The sequence below is a fragment of the Pelodiscus sinensis genome, chromosome 8 (assembly GCF_052426305.1).
Source record: "Pelodiscus sinensis isolate ZL-2025 chromosome 8, ASM5242630v1, whole genome shotgun sequence".
Taxonomy (NCBI): Eukaryota; Metazoa; Chordata; order Testudines; family Trionychidae; genus Pelodiscus; species Pelodiscus sinensis.
The window spans coordinates 30,676,037-30,699,645 of NC_143059.1; the positions used below are offsets into that span (position 1 = coordinate 30,676,037).

The 23,609-nt window shown below is 45.0% G+C and overlaps 1 protein-coding gene across 1 annotated transcript in view; it reads left to right on the forward strand.

Annotated features, from left to right (window-relative positions):
- Positions 1–3,147: 3,147 nt before the first annotated feature.
- LOC102444059 (microsomal triglyceride transfer protein-like) overlaps positions 3,148–23,609 on the forward strand; it is a 32,995-nt gene continuing 12,533 nt past the window's right edge. Inside the window, exons 1-8 of the mRNA XM_006122788.4 lie at positions 3,148–3,673; positions 10,319–10,500; positions 11,411–11,554; positions 13,778–13,885; positions 14,356–14,472; positions 20,044–20,183; positions 21,100–21,253; positions 23,115–23,272. Coding sequence (XP_006122850.4) covers positions 3,607–3,673; positions 10,319–10,500; positions 11,411–11,554; positions 13,778–13,885; positions 14,356–14,472; positions 20,044–20,183; positions 21,100–21,253; positions 23,115–23,272 — 1,070 coding nt within the window. The 5' untranslated portion in view covers positions 3,148–3,606. The remainder of the gene's footprint in view (positions 3,674–10,318; positions 10,501–11,410; positions 11,555–13,777; positions 13,886–14,355; positions 14,473–20,043; positions 20,184–21,099; positions 21,254–23,114; positions 23,273–23,609) is intronic.

The window sequence follows — 23,609 nt, forward strand, 5'->3', positions numbered from 1 at the left end:
ATTTATGGCGAACTAGGGGGGACAGTAGCCCCCTCCTGAGGTTGGAACCCCTGGATTTCATACCTGAGGTCTACTTAAAGCTGCATGCCCTGACTCCAGAGACAGTTCTTAAATGCAACAGAGTTTGAGCTGTTTGCAGCTTTGCCTTTGGGGCAGGAAGTTTGTTATAAAAAGAGAGAGGCATTAAGAACAATAAAAGGCTTGGCATGCAGGCAATTGAAGGATCATCATGAAAACATTGCTGGGTACACCACTTAAACTATAGAGAGGAAAAGTAGGAATGAGTGTTGTGCTGCTGGAGTTTGCATTTGTATCACTGCTGTGAAACTTACCAAAGTTCATGAAAAAGTGGTAAACAGGGACTTATCCAAAGTTGACTGAAGAGTTACAAAGGAATTCCAGAAAACTGAGTGATTGGGCAACACAAGGGCAGATGGAATTCAGTGTTGAGAAATGCAAAGTAATGCACATGGGAAAATATAATCCTAACTATACATACAAAATAGCTGATACCACTCAAGAAAGAGATCTTGGAATCATTGTGGATAGTTTCCTGAAAACATCTACACATTCAGTGTTCAGTGGCTGTCTAAACACTGGAACAGCTAACAGAATATTTGGAATAATTAGGAAAGCAATAGATAAGACAAAATATCATATTGCCTCTAAATAAAGTCATTGTATGCCCACATCTTGAATACTGCATGCAGATGTGGTCATCCCATCTAAAAAAAAGATATATTGGATTTGGAAAATGTATAGAAAGAGCAACAGATATGATTGGGGTAAGGAACAGTTACCATAAGATAACTGATTATTAACAAGACTGGAAAAAAAGAAAATGGAAAAGAAATGACTAACGAGTAAGGGGATATGTTAGCTGTCTTGGAAATCATGAATGGTGTGCAAAAGTGGAATAAAGAAATGTTATTAATTCCTTCATTAACTTAACACAAGAAGCTGACCCAACTAAATTTATAGGCAGCAGATTTAAAACGAACAAAAACAATTATTTTTTCACAATCAACCTGCGGAACTCTTTGCCAGGAGATGGTGGAAAGGCCCAAACTATAACAGGGTTCCAATAAGAACAAAATAAATTCAAGGAGGACAGTAGCTAGAATGGGCAGGGGATGGATCATGATAATTGCTTCTTCTGTTTATTCCTTCTGAAGCACCCAGCATTAGCCACTGTTGGAGGACAGCATGCTGAGCTAGAAGGACCCAGTATGGCAGTTCTGATGTTCTTATACAGACCTGAAATGTATCTGCCCCCTTGCTGTAACTTGCTAGACCTGACTCCCCTTCCAGAGCTAAGATAGAGCCCAGAAGTCCTGACGAAGTCTGTCTCTCTCCACAGAGTTACTAACAAAGTAAGAATATACAATACATTTTAAGGCTAATGTGACGTGCCTAATCTACATGGCCCTACATCTACGTGCCCTTAAGTGACGTGCCACAAGATGTCAGAATATGTTAGCGTTAGAGCTGAGTGGGTTGAAGGATAACATTAATTTATTGTCAGTATGACCTCTGTGTGACCTGGATGTTGAGCCTGGTCTTTGTAAAGGGGTACATGCTTGGTCACAGGTATGCAACAAGAAGGGGATAGGTGAAACTGGTATAAACCTATTTTACTGGTATGAACCTGTTGTACGGCCTGAGAAGGGAATGTGAGGGGGTAGGTAATGATTGGAGGAGTTTTGGTGCAGAGGGCATGACCTGTATATGTGTGTAACTGTAAGTGGTCAGTGGGAAAGGGGTGATTACCATGTAAGGGTGTGTCTAAACTACTTGGCTCCGTCGATGGAGCCATGTAGATTAGGCTGATCAGCAGAGGAAAATGAAGCTGCGATTTAAATAATTGCGGCTTCATTTAAATTTAAATGGCTGCCGCGCTGTGCCGACAAACAGCTGATCAGCTGTTCGTCGGCTCAGTGCGCTAGTCTGGACGCTCCTGCGCCGACCTGAAAGCCCTTTATCGACCTCCCCATTATGCCTCGTAGGATGAGGTTTACCGGGGAGGTCGATAAAGGGCTTTCATGTCGACAGGGGAGCGTCCAGACTGCCCCGATCTGCCGACAAACAACTGATTAGCAGAGCGGGGCAGCCATTTAAATTTAAATGAAGCCGCGATTCATTTCCCTTTGCCGAACAAACAAATCTACATGGATCCATCGACAGAGCCATGTAGTTTAGACACACCCTAAGATAGTACAAAAGACATTGCCTTTTGCTGGGAAGTTGCAAAACTTTCCTGAGAGTATCCTAGAGATTTTTGTCCTGGAATGCATTCCTGAATAAAGCTGGTTGCTTAAGAAGGGTGTCTGAAATTGATTTGGAAGGGGCTTGGACCCCCATCCGAACACTTGGATTAAAATTCTTTGTCAGGGTCTAATATTTAATTTTCTTTCTTTTATGTAGGAATTAGATACAGTGCTCCTATCAGCTAACTGCTAAGTTGTCTGCCAAAAAAAGTAGTTTTCCAGTGCCTTGGTAGCCCCTGAATAGAGATATGTGTGTGTGGGTGACAGATGGGGTTTGTCCCCGCTCCATTTGGTGCTTGGCTTCTACTGAGCATGCTCAGTAACACTGCTGAAGCCTCTTCCTCAGTCTAACCCTATGCTCTCACTCTCCTCCCTTCCCCCCATCACGGCACGCACAGGTTGCCCTCGCACACAACAAAATCTGAAATGGAGCCCCTGGTCTTGTGGCTTGTCTGTGTCCTGACATATGACTGCATACATAGTACTATCCTCCTAACCCGTCCCTAACGCTCTACTTTCCCGAATCCTTTATTCTTTCCTTTCAAAACAGATTAATTCTGATCATCTCTCCCGGACACAGGGTGAAGTGATGGATGGAAAGCTTTCGTGTGTGTGTGTGTGTGTGTGTGTGTGTGTGTGTGTGTGTGTGTGTGTGTGTGTGTGTGTGTGTGTGTGTGTGTGTGTGTGTGTGTGTGTGTGTGTGTGTGTGTGTGTGTGTGTGTGTGTGTGTGTGTGTGTGTGTGTGTTCAGTCTATTCAATAAGCTTCATTCACAGAGCCCAGCTTTCTTATTCTGCTCCAGCCTGGCCCTTTAAGTAATCTGACACGAGAGGCTGGAACGCCTCAGCCTCTGAAAAGGGAAGGAAGAGGGATGACTCTGCTGCAGCTTTTTTGCCACTTTGCTGTCAGTTTCTCTTCCTTTCTTTCCCTTTTCTTTATGGTAGAGAGGGCGAGGGGCTGGGAGTTGGGAGAGGGTAAATGTTAAAGGGATAGAGCTGCTCTTCCGAACCCCCAGGCAAAAAAAATCCTTTTTGCAGGTTTTGTTGATTTCCTTGTTTCAGGCTTTGGAAAATCCAAGTGATTTCCAAACCTTTTATTCTTTTGCTGTTGCTGCTGGGGGTTGGAGCAGGGGATTAATGATTTGCTTTTCCTTTAATGTGTAATTCAGGGAGAGGGAGAAGGTCAGGCCTGGTCACCTGACATTGTGAATCCTGTCAATTCTGGCCACTCTGAAGGGGGTTTGCTGTATTTTCCTCTTGCCCCCCTTCCTGCTCCAGCTCTTTTCTGTAGCCTTCTCCTCTTTCTCTAGCACTCTGTTTTGCTCACACACAATCCACACCATGTATTCACTCACAGCTTCAGGACACGTTTGGCTGATTTTCTTTTTCTTTTCCAGTTCAGCAAAAGGTAAGCGACTTTGCAATTCAGCTTTTGAAGTAACATGAAAGGGGAAGTATCTTGTGCACCTGAGAAACAGGATGCTTATCTCCTTACACAAAACTCTGTATAATGCCTTGGGCATACTGTAATTCTAAAGCAAAAAAGTACAGTCCCATGCTCAAAGAAGGAAGTTGAAGGAAAGCTCTGAAAATGCTCAAATCTTCACCAATAAATTACTAATCTATTAGCATGGCAACTAACAACAGCTTGTACACCTCCAGAATTAAGGGACAAGTGGCTATGACTTAGTTTTTGGCTTTGTAATTAGAAGCTTCTTCCTAGGTGCCTAGGAATATTGGTCTGTCAAAGTTCAATTTCATCTAAAAGAGTCAGGCACCACTTACATATGATGCACAGAAAATGGTTTCAGGAATTCTGCTAGATTTACACCTGTATATGCCTGAATCTACTGTGGAGTTTTCCAGTCATGGAAATTTTGGCATCCTTTGGGGAGAGTTTTAAAACCTATTTTGCTGATCATTTTAAAGAATCAGATGACAGATTCCAAAATGCTTCTGTAGCCTACCGAGTTCGCAATGAATTGGAAGAACAGTAGGTTCCTTTGAAAATTTTAAGCACAATTATGTCTCTAAATAAAAGATTATACCAGTGGTCACCATCCAGTAGATTGGGTTCTGCTGGTAGAACTTGGATTCTTTGACACATGATCTTGACTGGTTTGGCTAGGAAAGCTTTCAAGTGCTGGCAGTTCTGTTGCCCCTCCACTCACTGTCATGATGCTCCCACTCTCTGCTTTGGAACTGCCCCCCTCAGAGCCTCCTGCTTGCTGTGCAGAGTGTGAGGGGGTGCTGATGTAAGGGTGCCCCTTTCCCTCCCCCACTCCTTATTCTATCTTCACAAGAGAGAAGGGGATGGAGGGACTTGGCAATGCAAATCTGTCACTCTCAGGCTACAGCTACACTACCTTTTTTTGCAGAAGAGGATATGCAAATTGCGCTCTCATTTTTATATCTTCTTCTGATTCTTTTTGCGGAAGAGGTTTTGCCTATAAAAAGCCTCACACAGATGAGGCCATTTGTTGGGGGAAAAAAAACCTTTTTCGCAAGATCCTGTAAACCTTGATTTTTTTTAGGAGTAAGGGATCTTGCGAAAAAGGTTTTTTTTTTTCTACAAATGGCCCTGCCTACACGGGGCTTTTTATTTGCAAATCTTTTCCGCAAAAAGAATCAGAAGAAGATATGCAAATCAGAGCGCGATTTGCATATCTTCTTCCATAAAAAAAGGCAGCGTAGCCATAGCCTCACACTGTGTGTGTGTCTGTCATTTTCAAAAACACACACTGTCCTTCACTCTCATCTGCCGACTCAACACATGCTGGGTTGTTTTTGTTGTTGCTTCTTTTACTATTTGCAAAGTGGGTTATTTTTGGTTTTGGACTGGTCTGTGCATTTCATAATTTTCATTTCTCTCTCATGCTTACATTTAATTCTTTGAGAAGTCAGTTCTAACGTGCAGAACCTGTCGTGACTGGAGTCATAATCCCTGAGGTAACTGCTACTCCTGCAAGTGGCTGGCATGTCTCTGTAGCCCCTGAGAAAGGCAGAGCAGGGAGTCTCCACACACTATCTTTGCCTGCGGACACCTCTCCTGCAGCTCCCATTGATCAATACTGGGGAACTGTAGTCAGTAGAAGCTGTGGGCTCAGTGCCTGTAGTTGAGGGCCAGCATATGGCGCCATGGAGCCATTGCTGCACGTGCCAGCTGCTTTCAGGAGTGGTGCAGGCAGGGAAGAAGTAAGCCTGCCTTAACCCCACTGCTCCATCACCCAGAAGCCCTCTCAGTTAAACGGTGCCCAGCCAGAGCCTGCTACCTGAACCTTTGTCTGAGTCCTGAACATCCTCCTACACCCAACCTCCTGCTCCAGATGTGAGTCTCTCAGCACTTGCACTCTGAAAACCCTCCTGCACCCCAATCTCCCACTCTGGGCTAACCCTAGAGCCCCTCCCGTATGCCAAACCCCTTGGCCTAAGACCAGAGCTTGCTCCCCAACCCCCTACCCCAGCCTGGCTAAAGTGAATGAAGATGGGGGAGGAAGGAGGATGGAGTGAGCAGGGTGAGGCCTTGGAGAAGGGGTGGAGCAGGGGCAGGGCCTCAAAGAAGAAGCGGGAAGGAAGCGGGGCAAGGGTATTTGGGTTTGAGGTAGATCTTACATTGCATTTAAATTGAAAAAGTGATTTTGTGGTTAAAAGGGTTGGAGAGCACTGGATTATACTGATTATTCCTCATGGCAAAAGTGATCATAAAAATCAGAATCAATCTTGAAATATATACAAAGAATAAAATACATAAGAAGATTGATCTCAGATCATTCTAGGACACGCACATGAAATGAAAAATTAAAGAACATTAAGGCTGAGGTATAAAAACAAAAACATTCTGAGGCAAGACCTCTCCAGCATCTTTATTTTAGCAGGCTTTGGTTAGGTCAATGATTAAATTAGGGATGGGGATTATGACTTAGCTAGCCTTCTCATCATTGCTGCTTTGAAACAGGCAAAAGAATGGCGGAAAGGAGGAGTATCACATCTCTTCCCTCACCTCAAGTAGTTGCCTAAGGTATTGTGGGAATGAATAGCCATCTCTGTTAGGGTTCTTCAGACTTTGCTGAGCATGAACATATCCATTTAACTGAGCTACAGTACAGGGGGTCCTCGCTATAAGTCCAAGATATGTTTCAAAAAACTTGGATTTATAGCGAAACAACTTAAAGTGGGGAATTTTATTCCCGTGGCTGACTTCCATTTAAGCAAATTGTGGGGAGTGTTTCACATGACTTATAGTGGGGAATGGGAGGACTTATTATGCATCAGCTCCTACAAGCGTCAACGACTTTAGTGTGGAATGGATGTATACCTGGGCGACTTATAGGGGGGACCCTCTGTTCTATAATTCATTCCCTGGGAAGAAAACCCTGGGACCCGCAGCAGTGGACAGGCATAGGAAATGTAAAGGGGACTGAAGTCATCTGTTGAGAGCTATTCTGCAAGTTTCCACACAAGGTCTTGAAGTCCCACAGCCGGTTCCAGTATATTTTTAACTTTCAGCAGAATTATGGAAGCTAATCCCTAGAGGGCAATGAATTAAGCACTATCAACCTTAGGAAAAGATCTCCTGACACTCCAATAGCACCATGATGGTGTGTTATATAGCACCTGCACAGAATACAATAGAAAAGAACTGCACTAAATGAAAAAAGCTTTTACAGATTTCGACTGGCTGCCAATAGTAAATGTTATTGTATTATGATAGCAGCAATCTGTAATTCAACATTTTCTAAAAGATTAAGAAACAGATTGAAGGTTCCATGTACATTGTGAGTACCTGGAGTTTTATATTACACTACCCAAAGGTGTATGATTGGGCTATTCTGTAACTTTACCCACAGTAAATAGTGCAGACCACTGCAAATACCCCAGAGAAGTATGAGCAAGGGGTTCACTCTCACAACCAAGGAAAGGGGTAGGACCACTGGGCAAACAGACTTATCAGAGAATCATAGAATACGAGGACTGGAAGGGACCTCAAGAGGTCATTGAGTCCAGTCCCCAGTTCTCATAGCAGTACCTAGTACTGCCTAGACCATCCCTGATAGACATTTATCTAACCTGCTCTTAAATATCTCCAGAGATGGTGATTCTACAACCTCCCGAGGCAACTTATTCCAGCATTTAACCACCCTGACAGTTAGGAAGTTTTTCCTAATGTCCAACCTAAACCTCCCTTTCTGCACTTTGAGACCATTGGTTCTTGTTATATCTTCAGAGGCCAAGGAGAAAAAATTTTCTGCCTCCTCCTTGTGACACCCTTTTAGATACCTAAAAACCACTGTTATGTCTCCTCTCAATCTTCTCTTTTTCAAACTAAACATGTCCAATTCTTTCAGTCTTCCTTCATAGAGCATGTTCTGTAGACCTTTAATCATTCTCTTTGTTCTTTTCTGGACCTTCTCCAGTTTCTCCACATATTTCTTGAAATGTGGTGCCCGGAACTGGACACAATACTCCAACTCAGGCCTAATCAGTGCAGAATAGAGCAGAAGAATGACTTCTCGTGTCTTGCTCACAACACACCTGTTAATGCATCCTAGAATCAGTTTGCTTTTTTGAAACAGCATCACATTGTTGACTCATATTGTTGACTTATGCTATAGGCATTTGTGGAAATGTTTATCTGTTCCTGCAAAATACAATGGCTGTGTCTAGACTGGCAAGTTTTTCCGCAAAGGCAGGTGCTTTTGCGGAAAAACTTGCCAGCTGTCTACACTGCCCGCTTGAATTTCTGCAAGAACACTGACGATCTCATGTAAGATTGTCAGTGTTCCTACGGAAATACTATGCTGCTCCCGTTCAGGCAAAAGCCCTCTTGCACAAATGCTTTTGCACAAGAGGGCCAGTGTAGACAACGCGGTATTGCTTTGCGCAAAAAAGCCCCGATTGCAAAAATGGCGATCGGGGCTTTCTTGCGCAAAACCGCATCTAGATTGGCACGGACACTTTTCCGCAAAAAGTGCTTTTGCGGAAAAGCGTCCGTGCCAATCTAGACGCTCTTTTCCGCAAATGCTTTTAACGGAAAAACTTTTCCATTAAAAGTATTTGCAGAAAATCATGCCAGTCTAGACGTAGCCTACGAGTATATTGACAATGCACTATAGTGTCTTACTTGTATAGGTTGAAGAGGTGACAGAACTGGGGGATGATGTGTTTTCTAACAAAACCTCATTATATCCACCTGCCAGTAGTGGTACAATATTGTCTCTTTCAAACATCAAAGCAATACAATTAAGAAGTATTTTCACAAGCTCAGGGACAAGTCATCTCAGGCAGAGAAAGCAGTGAATCAAAAGCTGTAGTATCATCCCAGTTCACCCTTCAGTCAGGCGATGGAATTGTATCCAGGAGCTTTTGATCAGCCCTTTCCATCCTCTCAAGCATCCATTAGTGCTACGGGGCATCCCCCTACCCCAAGCTGAATCAGTTGAAGCCGGGTTGAGCTTCTCCTGTGGGAGCCATCCTGTTCATTTCAGAACAGCAGCACCCAGATATTCCTCTGAGACTAGAACCCCAGCAGCTGTAAATTGGGGGTAGCTTCACTGAAGTTTGGGCTAATTTACATTGAGCGTACAGGGCCTTGACATTTAATTTTTACACTTTTTTAAAAGAAATTCATCTTAGTTTATTCTCCTCTGTTGTTGTTACTCCGTAAAATGGAAGATACAGTCAGACAAATCAGATCATTTTGTTGTTTCAAGATAAAAGCATTATTTCCCCTGCCAGCCACTAACGCCTAGGCTTTAGTGCAAATAGCACAATGCAGTTTTTAAGGTGTTACATACAGACTTTCAAACTTTCAGTGACAGTGGAGTTGGACAGAGAGAAATCCAAAATTGTCAGACATGGGAGCAGATTCATCCCTGGTGTCACACTACGAACTTCATCTGGAAATGCACATTGTCAGTATTGTCCTAGACATTAGAAATAGAAAAGGTCTTTTAAGCAACCTGGCCCATCCACTTGCCAGTACTGGGTTACCCTCTCATTTGTACAGTGTTTTAAATTCTTTGTGAAGTCTGATTTTAAATATGCCTGGATGGCAGTTCCACCAGTTGGGAGATTACACCGCAGGCTACAGAGCTTGTGACCGGGAAGCATTTCTTCGTATTTAGCCAGATTTTTTTCTTTTTAAATTTGAAATCATGGTACAAGATCTATTGCTGGGCTAAAACTCTCACAAGGTCATAAATCATTGGCAATTTCTGCAAAGTACCACCTAAAGGCTCTTAGTCTTGGAAACATCTATCATCTGAGTAGGGCGGTGGTCCCCAACGTGGTGCCCGCAGGTGCCATGGCGCCCACTGGGGCATTTATGTGCTCCCGCCAAATGATCTGGGCTGGCCCCGCCTCTAGGCGCGTGGCACATGTGCCGTGTCGGCCCTGGGTGCGTGGCGCATGGGCAGCGCCTGCCCCGTGCACGCAGCACATGCATGGTGCCAGCCCCGGACATATGGCGCATGGGCAGCCCTGCCCCCAGGCACGCGAAGCATGGGCTGCCCCGCCCCCGGATGCCCGGCACATGAGTGGCCCTGCCCCTGGACACCCAGCGCATGAGTGGCCCTACCCCCGGATGCTTGGCAGCCCCGAAAGTTTGGGGACCACTGGTGTAAGGTGAGTCTGTTATTTAGCTACCAGATTCACCAGATTACATTTTATTTCCATTGAAAATTGGCACTGACTAGGGAAAAGAAAAGCTCAGACACAAGCTCTCAGGAAGCCCAGTCAAATATAATGGTATGTTCCAAGTCCTTTTTAATCTTTACTCCTACTAGTACCCCTGTACTAGTATCCCGAAGGGCCCAGGAATAGGAGTTACTATAGGCAGGATAAGAGGAAGTTCTTTCTACCAACGCAGGCCTTAGCAGCAGGAGCAAGCAGAGTAAGAAAATATGTGTTTATCTCAGACAGGTTCTGCTACAAAACCCATTAAGGTCAATAGGACACTTTACCTATATGCTGAGATAAATTTGAATCCAAGTCAATCACGTGTAGTGAGGAGTGAAAGCTTATGGGTGACTTGAGTTCTGGTCTCCTTTCTTAGGGAACTTGGAGACACCATCTTTCCAGCCTGGAATCCTGTATCAATACCACTACTCACTGCAAGTGCAGCTAGATTATGTCTCAAGGTTGTCCTTGCGAGGAAGTTGGATGCGGGCTGAAGCTTTGGTTCAGGTGCACCTGCTCTGGAGAAATCATGCAGGGCAGCAGCTTCTCCAGATACAGGTATGTGATGGTATTGTCCCCTGCAGGTCTGAAAATAGATTTTCCTTTGAAAATGAAGCTTTCCTTTGAACTGAAGTGGGAGAGTTGCTGCTGCTGGATCATTTTGTGCTCCAACAGCAAACAGTTTCCTCCCATGAAGTTTTTATTCGGGCATGCTGACTGTGGAGAAACTGACCAGTGGCTTGTCCTTACCCAAACATGAATAAGCCAATTTAAGGCCAGAGTTAGGGCTTGCCTGAGAGTTCCTTCACCGAGTAAACATGCAGAAAGCTAACTTCAGCCGATGGGCATGGGAAACACTCAGTCCCGTACATCTAGGCTGTGTCTACATTGGCACCCCTTTCTGGAAAAGGGATGCTAATGTAGACTTCGGAATTGCAAATTCCACAGGGGATTTAAATATCCCCCGCGGCATTTGCATTTACATGGCTGCCGCTTTTTTCCGGCTTGGGGATAAGCCAGAGAAAAGCGCCAGTCTAGACGTGATTCTCTGGAAAATAAGCCCTTTTCCGGAGGATCTCTTATTCCTACTTGAAAGTAAACAGGTGAAAGTAGGAATAAGAGATCCTCCGGAAAAGGGCTTATTTTCCAGAGAATCATGTCTAGACTGGCGCTTTTCTCCGGCCTATCCCCAAGCCGGAAAAAAGCGGCAGCCATGTAAATGCAAATGCCGCAGGGGATATTTAAATCCCTCGCGGAATTTGCAATCCCTTTTCCGGAAAGGGGTGCCAATGTAGACACAGCCCTTCTGTTTCTGACAAAAGCAGGGTCTGTGAAGAGTCAGAGAGATGTTAAAAATGAACGTTCTGGTTTTCCTCCAGTCAAAAGGCCAGAATTGCTGAGCACTGGGACACACACATGCTCTGTGAACCGCACCCTCATAGCTTTCATCTGCCTTTTACGGTTTTAGCTCCAAGACCTAAAAGCCTACCATGATTCAGAACATGAGAAGAGTCAGAATCTGACTGGAAATCCATCCACCATGATTGTGCTGGGCAAAGAGGACAACGCGGAGCTTCAGCTGCCAGTTTTTCTCCACTGGAACAATGGGAAGGTGTGTTGATAGTACCCCACGCTCAGACACACAGACAGCCCCTCACATCTCTATTTGAGTCCTGAGGAGTCCCTCATTTTCCCTACTTTACATTTTTGCCGCTCTCCGTTTTCTACATGATAGCCCCCCCCCCCCTTCTGGCCTTGGACCACTCAGCTGCTATCACGGCTGTTGGGTAACGGGCTAGTGGGAAGGACTGCTGAGTCGCAGGCAGCATTCCCTTTCTGGGAATAAGTGTCCTACCCAGAGTCTGAACACCTGTCAGCCCAGACACTTAGTCACTTCACTTTGTGCACTAGTGGAAGGCACTCCAGTATTATGGTGGGGAAGGTACTATGGGCACTAGACTAGACTAGACTAGACTAGACTAGAGAAATCAAAGGTGGATGTCCCAAACAGCAGTGGTAGAAGGAGTGCGCAAATTAGAGGTAGAAGAGTATTAGTCATTGCTACATATAAGCTCATTACTGAAGAAAATTCTTGAACAAACTCTTGAAAGAATTCTTACACCTGCCCTACTCATACGGCCGGGGTGGGCAATAATTTTTGACTGGGGGGCCACTTCAGAAATGTTTGAAGTGGCGCTGGGCCGCCCTGGAAGGGGCATGGCCTCAGGAGGAAGGGGCGAGGCCAGGACACTTCCGTGCTTCTCCACCTGATTGGTCTGGGGTTAGAGGAGTGCACAAAGTCTTTGTCCCCCCAGAGGGAACTTCCAGCTGTTCTGAACAGCTGGCAATTCCCTCTAGGTACCCATTCCCCTGATGGTGGGAGGAGACTTCACGTGTTCCCCCCTGCTGCCCACAGGTCAATCAGGGCCTGGGGAGGGGGAGCACGTGAAGTCTCTCACTCCCTGGCCCCGCCCTGCAAGGGAGCACCACACTTAGAGTCAACCACTAGCTGAGCAGCAGCTGGTGGTTGACTTTAAGTGCTGAGCCCCTTGCAGGGTGGGAGGAGACTTCACACGCTCCCCCCGCCCCCAAGCCCTGATTAGCTTGGGGGGTGGGGGAGCATGCAAAGTCTCCTCCCACCCTGCCCCTATCCAGCAAGGAGTGTGTGGCTTCCCCCCACCCCAGGCCAATGAGGGCTTGGGGGTGGGTGGAGCGCCAGAGCCTCTGTGGGCTGGATCAGCTTGCTTGGCAGGCCGGATCCGGCCCACAGAGGCCCTTTTGCCCACCCCTGCCATACCGTCTCATCTCTACTGTGACTTGTAGGGAAGTACAGACACACTTCTCAAGTCCTACGATTGCTACTCTGTCGATCATTACACATTGTGGTGGTCTACGGTAACTGTTCCTGCACTGGTCCTACATTTACTATTAACAGTTGTGACTGTCTCATAGAATAAGGACAAATTAATGTTACTTTGATTTCTTTTGTCAGTGCTCACAGCAGAGCAGTATTCCAGGTACCCCAGGTAGAACTGACACTGCTTTGTGGTGTGTGCAAAGAGGGGAGGCCTCTCTTTTATAAAAGATTCCCCGGCCATACATTTATTGTGAAATTAAACCTGTGCTAGTCAGGGATATCAGTTTTCATCTGAAGCCTTTCAAAACTGCTGGCTCCAGGTGTGGTAGTTCTGTTCAACTCAATAGGCTTGAGCAGTCTGGGTCAACAGTAGTGGCACTAGGGCAATATTTTAGGTAGAAGAGTATTAGCAGTGAAATTGTCGCCTAGTATTAGTGCAGTGATAGGATAATGAATGTTTTTCTCATTTCCCATGAAGTCCCACCTTTAAGTTCTCCTTACCGCCCCCTCACCTTCTGAGAGCCTGGGGAGAGGGGAATTCTCTCATTATCATGTTCATCACCATGCCATCTCTGGGTGTGTCTAGACTACAGGATTTTTTCGAAAAAAGTGGCCTTTTTTCAAAAAAATTTACCTGCGTCTAGACTACCACCACGTTCTGTCGCCAGTAAAGAACTTGGCAGTTTTGTCGACAGCGGGAAACCTCATTCTACAAGGAATAACGCCTTTTTTCGAAAGTCATCTTTCAAAAAAAGGCACTATTACATGAAAATAGGGTTTTTTTTTAAAGAGAGCATCCAGACTCTCTTTCGAAAAAGCAAGCCGCTTTTTTTGAAAAATCTTCTTGTTGTCTAGATGCTCTTTTTTGAAAGAGGCTTGCAGTCTAGACGTAGCCTCTATATCTTCATGCTGAGTTCTTACCCCTTTCTCAGTAGTATCAGGGATTCTCCCCCACACATCATAAATGTCTCCTTATAGGTTGAAGGCATCTTTGGAGATGGAGGAGGAAGGCCCCTGGTCTTGGATCTGAAACGAGGTCTCATTAGTCTCCTCCAATTCCAGCTGCATTCTGGGACAGCAACTGAGGTAGGTACAGAATATAGTTCTGTTTTCAAGAAAAATAGTTTAGAAACCTAATATTAGTACATTACTAAAGCCATTTCTGGAGTGAGAGGGTTTTCCTTCTCCAAACCCATTCTTCTATTATGCCTGTGCCAATTAATGCCTCTTACAATAATGTTTTTCAGAATTTCCATTAATATATTCATGCCTTTTTTTGTGTTTACATGCTATGATTTAAATGTCAAACATTTATTTGGGTGTGCAATTGTCTAATTTTATACACTCTATTTCAGTAACTATGCTAGCTGTGATAGGTGTGTGGTTTTGGGGCCTTATTTTTAAAATATGGCCCTGTCTCTGTGCAAATGTTCTACATAACGTGTTTCAATTAGATTGCACCATTTATGTACAGTGAACTGTAGTTTGTTTTGCCACAAGTTCTACTCAAACACTGTAATTTCATGACACAATTTCTCATATTTGTTTGGCTTTAGGAGGATGTTTCTGGGAGCTGTCAAGTCTCATATGATGTTTCTAAGGACTCCATTGTAAAGACAAAAGATCTGCACAGCTGTACAAGGCCAAAGTTTGGATTCACCTCTGTGAACAAAGTAAGTCCATTCCTACATTGATGGTGATGGGTTAGAAAGCTCCTGCCCTAGTGACCCTCCATTTAAACATACTGCAGTCTTCTCCAGATCTTTCCATAGAGTCAGTAACTCCAGGGAGTTCTTAGAGTAAACTGTCTCAGTGCACTCTGATCATTTCATGCAGGGGCTTACAGAAAGTTTTGAAAAGTAAGAAGAGCTCACTTCTGAAGCTCTTAGGTTTGCTTCTGCCCAAGTTTTGTTGGCTACTGAAGAATTAAAGCAGAATCAGAAGAAATGATTGTCCTAAGCAAAAGGAGCAAAGGAGACTGGGTATCCAGAAATGTTTGCTAACATTGAAATTCAATTGGATTGTGCAACAGTGTGACAATGGAAGTGGCAGAAGCTCCACTAGAATTTTTCAGGCATTCAGACTACGGGTGTAAAAACCCATTCAAATAGTTAACTGGTTAAATGATTAAAATTATGTCTTTTAACCAGTTAACCATTGGGCCATGGGTGGGAGGTTACTCAGGTCCGCCACACCATGGCTGGGGTTCTGCCAGCCAGGCCCGCGCCACAGGTTGGGGGCTGCTCTGCCACTTTGTGCTGCAGCCACAGGGTTGTTATGGCTCACTGCACTGTAAACAGGGGCCTGCCGGCCAGGCCCATGCTGCAGGTGGGAGACTGCTCTGGCAGGGCAGGTTAACCAGTTACCAGTTAAGCTGGCCAATTATGCTTATTGAGTAACTGGCTAACCTCTTACATTCCTAAATCAGACCTGATAAAATTAGGCATGGTTCTACCGGTGTTAGTGACTTTACACCTGCCTATACCAAGAGTGAATTGTACACTATAAATATGCACTGGCAAGGACTGCACTTTGTGTGACCTAACAGGAATATTTATACAGGAAAGGCCATTTACATGTAAACATGGCACATTTTCCCAGAGAAAATAATGGACCAGAGAGGGCCAAATTTATGAGGACACAGATTTGCCAGGGGTGTGTGTGTGTGTGTGTGTGTGTGTGTGTGTGTGTGTGTGTGTGTGTGTGTGTGTGTTTGCCAGGGGGGTGTATGTGTGTGTGATATCTAATAATTCCCATTGAGTGAATGGAAATTCTGATCAGGATCAGGACCCAGTGTCTTCCACGTGTGAAATAATGCTAATGATACTGACCCACGTTTGTAGAGTGCTTTGAAATCTACAGATGCAAAGCATAGCTACTATTCTTATAATTCACTGGAGTCACTGTGTCTCGTACAAACATCACAAAGCAAACCTAGCTGTTTCCTGCAGCTCTGTTCTTCCTCTGTGACTCCCCCATTCATAAAAAATCCTCCAGATAATGATCCAGGTGTTCAGATAGCATCTGAAGTTCTCAGAGGTCTGTGAAGGAAGCTTAGGGCAGCAGAGAGGTGATGGTGAAGTCCAGCAAGTGTATCATTTCTTGGAGGGATGGGGGGAAGAATTTCACACTGGGTCACTGTGCAGCTCAGCAAAGGAGCCAACATTTTTGGCCTGGATTCACTTTTGATTATTTCTGCTGTTTCTCCCTTTTTGACTTGGAGAATGGCCTTGCGAACAAGTACACTAACCCTGGAGGTTTTCCCTCTCTGGCCTTAACTTTTTCACAGGACACCTGTGGGCAGGGCGTTATTATTGGACTGACATTGCTACAGAATAAGGCTTTTCTATATCCACAGAAGATCCCCTCACATTGCCACTTTAATATGATTTGGTCACACTGGGTATGTCTAGACTACATGGATCCGTCAACGGAGCCATGTAAACTAGTTTACCCAACATAGTCAATGAAGCGGGGATTTAAATAATCCCCGCTTCATTAAAATAAAAATGGCCACCGTGTTGTGCCAACAATCAGCTGATTCGGCACTGCGCGGCAGTCTAGACGCAGATCGGTCAATAAGGGAAGCCTTTGTCGACCGCTCCCTTATGCCTCATGAAATAAGGTTTACAAGAGCGGTTGACAAAGGCTTCCCCTGTTGACCAATCCGCATCTAGACTGCCGTGCTCTGCCGGATCAGCTGATTGTCTGCACAGTGCGGTGGCCATTTTTATTTTAATGAAGTGGGGATTATTTAAATCCCCGCTTCATTGACTATGGCGGGTAAACTAGTTTACATGGCTCCGTTGACAGAACCACATAGTCTAGACATATTCACTGGCTGCGTCTAGACTGGAAAGTATTTCCTTGCAGAAAAACTTGCCAGCTGTCTACACTGCCCGCTTGAATTTCCTCAAGAACACTGACGATCTCATGTAAGATTGTCAGTGTTCTTGCGGAAATACTGTGCTGCTCCCGTTCGGGCAAAAACCCTCTTGTGCAAATGCTTTTGCTTAAGAGGGCCAGTGTAGACAACACAGTATTGTTTTCCACAAAAAAGCCCCGATCGCGAAAATGGCGATCAGGGCTTTCTTGCGCAAAACTGCGTCTAGATTGGCACAGACGCTTTTACGCAAAAAGTGCTTTTGCAGAAAAGTGTTCGTGCCAATCTAGACACTCTTTTCTGCAAATGCTTTTAACGGAAAAACTTTTCCATTAAAAGCATTTGTGGAAAATCATGCCAGTCTAGACGTAGCCACCGTGTATTAGGAATATATTTATGCACCGTTTATAAAAGATGTTATAGCATCAATTCTAATTCCTTAAACCACAATTCTCCCTTTTCTGGGTATCTATCCCTTAATTGTAAGGATGTTGAGGGTTGGGATGAGGATATTTATCAAGATTGTCTGAATGTTTGGCTAGGTCTACACTTCAGTTTTTTTCTTTCAGAAAAAGCTACGCGACATGCAAAGCGCACTTTTCATAGCTTGTTCCGATTTTTTTTTTTTTTTTTTTTGGAAGAGGCTTTTCTGAAATTTGGCCCATTTACACTGGGCCAAATTTCGGAAAATCCCCCTCGTTCAGAAGAGCCCTTCTTCCTCGTGGAATGAGGAAGGCAGGGCTTCCGAAAGAGAGTGTTTGAACTTCTGCAAACAAAAAAGCAGAAGAGCACAGGCATTCCCTGAACACAGTGAAGTTTTAGTCTAGACGAACCCTCAGTGAGCAGAAGTGTGATATGAAACAAAGGAAGTAGGGAGTTACCTAGAAAGAGAGCTGAAGACAGACAAGTAGACAGTCAGATCTGTAATGCTGTCAACAGAGGCTGATGGAATGCCATACAGAATCCATTTGTATTGCTTTGCAAGGCATTCATTTCCCATTTGTTTAGCTAGTGACTGCAAAGAGCACTATGTGTCTCTTGATGGCTAAAAGGAATAGCCAAGCCACCCAAAGCATAAGAGAGGCACTGTATTAAAGTATTTTGTTGTTCATCTCTGGAGATCAGGGCTCAAATATGGAGTAAGACAAAAGTGAAATGTATTTGGTGAGCTCAATATAGTCCCTGGGATGTTTGCCCATAGCTCAAAACCACTAAGCACAATTATGTATCAAAACCCACATTCAGGTCCTTTTCCTAGATCACTGATTGTACAGTCTTGCGCTATACATGAGTGAGTAGAGGCTGGTTGACACCAGAGCGTAATTTTTCCCCCTATAGTCCAAAATCCCTTTCAGCTATTTTCACCATGAGAAAGTGTCACTAATTTTCTTTTAGCTAAGCCTTTGGCAATGACAACTTGTAATACACTGAACCTTCCACTAGGTGTTACTGTTCCTCCATGCTAATCTCAGCCATGGCCTGGGAACGTGACAGAGAACATCTCTCTAGTGCTCTGGAGCTGAATGTGGTACCAGATGTGTCTTAGAAGACCCTTTCCTCCCATGCAGCTTGATGTTCCTCTTACAGCCTGTTGTTCCACTTACAGAAAATTGCTTGTGGGAGTCATGTATGCGGGAGTCATGTATCTAGTAGAAGCAAAGGGATTAGCCAGATCCTACTAATACCCAGAGAATGCCCTAAGAGTAACTATCAGCTTTGTCTAAGATGACTCTGCTGTTCATGAAAGTAGAAGTGCGAGAACAACCTTGATTTGCACCCCCCAAGGTTGGTGAAGATGGCTCTGCCAGCCCACAGTGCAGGAACTGAATTTCACTGTTCCAGTCTCTGATTCCCTTCCTACAGAATTATTCCAATGCACTTGAGCTCTCAGATAAAGTGTCTCTAAGGCTGTGTCTAGACTACATGGCTCCATCGATGGAGCCATGTAGATTAGACAGATAGGCAAAGGCAAATGAAGCCGCGATTTAAATGATCGCGGCTTCATTTAAATTTACATGGCTGCCACGCTGAGCCGACAAACAGCTGATCAGCTGTTTGTCAGCTCAGCGCGCTAGTCTGGACGCTCCCCTGCCAACATCACAGCCCTTTGTCGGCAGCCCCATTATTCCTCATTTAAATCACGGCTTCATTTGCCTTTGCCAAAAAAACAAATCTACATGGCTCCGTCGACGGAGCCATGTAGTTTAGACATACCCTTAGTGTCCTAGTCCTGCCCTTCTACCACTCAGCCAGCCTTCCCCACTGTGACCAGCTATTCCAAGGATGTGCCACCTCACAGCTCTTCCGTGCACCTCAGTTGTAACTTGAAGCAGACCTTCATAGAGTGCTACTAGATCCCAGCTCAATTTAACAAATAGACACCAGTCTTAACCTGCAACAATCACTGGTATGCCTGCTGCGGGTTCCTAAATTATTCTGTCTCTGTACTTCGCTTGTGATCTGCTGTCCCCTCTGCTATGCCAGTCCTGAACCGCCTCCTAGTACTGTTATTGCACTTCGGCCTCAAGTTGCAGTATGCTCTGTCATCATAGTCCTGGAGTCCATACAAGAAAGCAGGTGTGGGGAACCTTTTTTGAGTTGGAGACCTTTGACCCATAGAAAAATCAGTTGGGGGCCCCACACAAGTGAAAAGAAAAACAAACAAACAAAAAATCACAACCCAAACAAGCCATCACTGATGTGACCCTCTACTGAGAAGGAGAAAGACACTCTACACATTCTCCTAGCACACCAGAGCCTAGTGGAGCTCAGGATAGTAGATTTTGTGTGCACTAACCCCATGGTGGGATGGTGGGGAGGCTGGTCCTCAATGCTGGGGGGAGTCCTGAGCCTCAGGGGCCAGATCCAGAGCCGCATATGGCCCCCGGGTCTTAGTTCCCTACCCCTGCAATAATGCCTCTATATACAATGCAGCACCCTGCCATCGTAGTCCTAGATCTCACATTGCTCTAGCCATGCACCTCAAGCCCCACAAGCACATTTCTTATTAGTTCAGTGCTAGGCACCTTCCCTACTGACTAGAAACTGACAACATGGTCAAAACGACAAATGATCTGGTAGCACTTTATAGACTAACAAAACATGTAGATGGTATCACGAGGTTTCTCGGGCACAGCCCATTTCTTCAGATGACTGGAGTCATTCTTCAGATGACATGGTCAAAGTGTGTTGTGGTTCTAGGAGAAGGTGGTTCTTTCATCCACTAGGCTCAAAGGTCAGACTATCAAATGCATAAGCACAACGATTAGAAACAAAATGGGGAAGGGACGGAGGGACACTGGAAGGAGAAGAGGGGACTAGAGTGGGGAAAAGTTCATGTGTTTGTTCAATTTGGTTACAGATCTTCAGAGTTCTGTGGCAAGCCACCAGCAAAAGCTTGTATTCTGTACAAGGAAGTCTCATCCAGTCAGTGCTCTCAGAGGAAAGCCACCTGGTCTCGCCAGCCTTGAAGTCCTCCATTGGCACCAAGATCATTTCCAGGTTAGCGATGTGCTGGTTCCAGGCAGGAATGGGATCAATGTCTGCCTACCAGATTCGGTAGCACGGAGAGATTCTCCTCTTGTGCAAGTGTGACACCCTTGTATGTGGGTTGTGGGGAGACGGTGTGAGATACCAACTAAGCTCACTGGACATAATTGTTCCAGTAGGAGGACTTATATGTTCCGTGGGAGGGAGTGAAGAGAGGAGGGCCTGGCATCACAGGGGGTAAATAAAGCCTTTTGGCTCAGCTAACCCCGCTTTACCTGTAGCCAATGCCAAGCCTGCAGGGAGAATAAAAGGAAAGAGCCTGGCTCAGTTAGGGGCTGACCAGCAAGGAGACAGGAGTGTGGTTCTGCTGTCTGCAGGGCAGAAACCAAAACCGGTCCACTTGGCCAGTCACAGGAGAAAATAAGCCTCCGACTCTGCCCCTGGGACAAAGGGGGAAACCTGCTAGAACCCAGCTAAGGGGAAAATCTGGACTCTGGGGCCACGCCCCAAACTGAAGGACTTTTCTCATATACTGGGCCAGAGCTTCTAGGCTGGGGCACCAGCATCAGGGTTCTGCAACCCTTTTCTGCCAGCTAATTCCAGGACTTAACCACTAGGCCACCCTGCCACCAGGGAGACCTGTCTGCATTCTGTTTTTCATCTTCACAGGACGGTTCTAGTTCATCAGTCTCCCAGATAATCCCAGTTCAGTCTACAGAAGTACAAACACACCCAAAATTAGCTACCTGCCTCTTCATTTTTCCCTTGCCCCATCTGCAATACTAAATCCCCTTCATTTACCACTGGGTCCATGTCACTTCACCATAAGCTACACCATACTCATACCAGTACATGTCCTAACCAGCCCCAGAACAAAGGGAAGGTTAAAAGATGAAACCCTTCTCAAGAGCCTCTTTTCTCTCACTAGACAGAAGCTTGAACTTCTGTCTTCTTCAATGCCTGGTCCTGCAGAGACTCCTGGACAAAGCCTTCAGGAAGCTCTGGCTGGCATACTGGAAAAGCACCATCCCATAAGCATAATTAGCCAGCCTTTCAGGAGAACCTGCATGCGGTGCCCATCGGTGAGTAGCTCCAAACACTTGCAGAAGAATTTTCTTTCTAAAGTCTAGTGTAAAGATGCTTTTTCTAGTGTACCCACGGGGAGAAACATAGAAACTTGCTCCAGACAGCGCCAAGTAGGCACATGAAATACTTACTGTATGTCAGGTATTCTTACCATTTTCCATTGTTCCCCATCTGATTATAGTGCTATGCAGAGTCCCCAAAGCTCCACATACAGTTTCAAAATGTTATTGTTCATCTGCAGCACTGACGTAAAGGGCTCTCTGAGTAAAGCCATGGAGTCTGGATAAACCTGGCTGCTGTTAAGTACTTTGTAATAACACACAGAGCCATAGACATTAAAACTAGTGAACTGAGAAAGGAAATGTGGCCTAGGATACTGGGGCTACATGCTGTTGTTTTTGGAAGTGCAATGGGTTCTTTAATAGCACCCAAACAGTAGGCATCACAGATGGAAAGAACCATTTACTGAAAGTTTCATACCAAAGATTCAGAGGTGTAGCCATGTTAGTCTGTAATTTTAAAAACGAGTAGTCTTGTGGCACCTTAGAAACTTAACAAATATATAGAATCATAAGCTTTAATGGGTAAAACCCACTTCATCAGATGAAGGTACCACAGGACTACTTGTTATACAAAGGATTGTTAAACATTATTTCTATTATAGCAGTGCTGAGCCCCATAAAAAGGATAGTGAGAGCCAGCCTCTGCCCCAACAGCTTACAGCTGAAACAGACAAGTATGGGAGGGGAAGCAGGAATGTGAAGAGAGTTGCTCAAGGTCACAGCAGTGTAGTAGCAGAGTCAGGATCGGAATCCACATCTTCTGACACCCAATCCAGTGCACTATCCACTGGACCATGCCTTGTACAAGTTGCCTTATTAAAGTGGTCAGACTCATGATAGCATTCCAGTCTCTCACTGTTCCAGCCACAGCTATTAAACTGTCACTGCACAGCACAAGATTCCCTCTCATGTCTACACTGCAACACATGTTTTGTACACCAGCTCATTTAAATGCATTTTCTTTGGCTTTGTAATTTTATGGATGGAGTCATTGATCTTAGCCACAAACTTTTCAGTCTTATGTCAGGTTGCTCCAAAGGCAAAACCAGCCCTTTGCTCTATTATGAACTCACTTACTGACTGGTCAGAGGTTGGGTTGTTAAATTTAGATTAATTAACTAATCAAATAGTCGATGGGATTTCCTCTGACTATATAGTCTATAAGGGCGCCTCTGCCTTTGAGCTGTAGCAAGAGCCCTACTAGCAGCAGGGACTCCCTTGCTAGCTCCATGTTCCCTGCAGCGCCTCAGCCTTTGAAATGTACAAGAGCCCCAAAAGTACTTAGTAGCCTGGAGCCCCACCACTTTGAAGTTGTCAGCCCACGTAATACAAGTGGGGTTGGACAGGGTCAGTACAAGACACTGCAGAAGGAAGAATTGCTGTTGATGCAGTAGGTAGTACTCCTCCCTCTGAGTCACTGTTTAATCAGAGCCCCACTCTGATATTGCCAGGGGAAGAGGAAATGATGAACCATTTGCTGCTTGAGACGGATTGTCAATGGCCATTAAGCATCTCATGGAACTTTTTATTAGCTCTGGCCAAATTCCAGCTGGACCATAATATTCTACCTTCCAAAATTCCCCATGCAGTGCTGGGGCACTCTTGTTACCAGTCCTGAATATGTGGATCTTATGTTGCTGCAAACTGTACAAAGGCTGCCAGTGTCCATCCCAGAGACGGCCGCTTTTCAGTGATAGGTGAAATAATCCCTGTGTATATACTACGTCCATTTTGTCCCTTGCTGTGGCACCTATGTACAATTGCCGTGATTGATATGATGAGTGTTTGTTTTCAGCTCAAAAGCTATTTGAAGACTTTTGGTAACAAGAGAGTCAAAATGGATGTCTCCAAGTCGTCAACAACATGGTGGTTCCACAGGTTCATCCACGTTCTGCGGGATGCCAAGAAGAGGGATGTCCTCCAGCTGCTGAGGAAAGCTCCGGAGAAGATGGTGTAAGTAAATCCCGCCGCAGTGACTGTCCTTCCAGAAAAGGCTGCAGCTTTTCCTACTGACACCTGTGCAGTGGGCAGTTTCTGGACTCATTTTTAAGCATTAACTACCTTTCATTCAGGCAGATATGAAAAGGGCATATTGTCATTCCCATCATCTCAAATGACCAGTCTGAAGATCAAGGACCATTTGTTTTAAGGATGTGGCATCGGCTTCCAAGGCACCATAAGCCACTGGGATGTCTTTGATGCACATTCAGCACATTTTTAGTGTAAATGCTCTAGTGAATCTTTCAGAATCACGTGCCCCATATAAACGCCCTGCTCTACATATCCCATT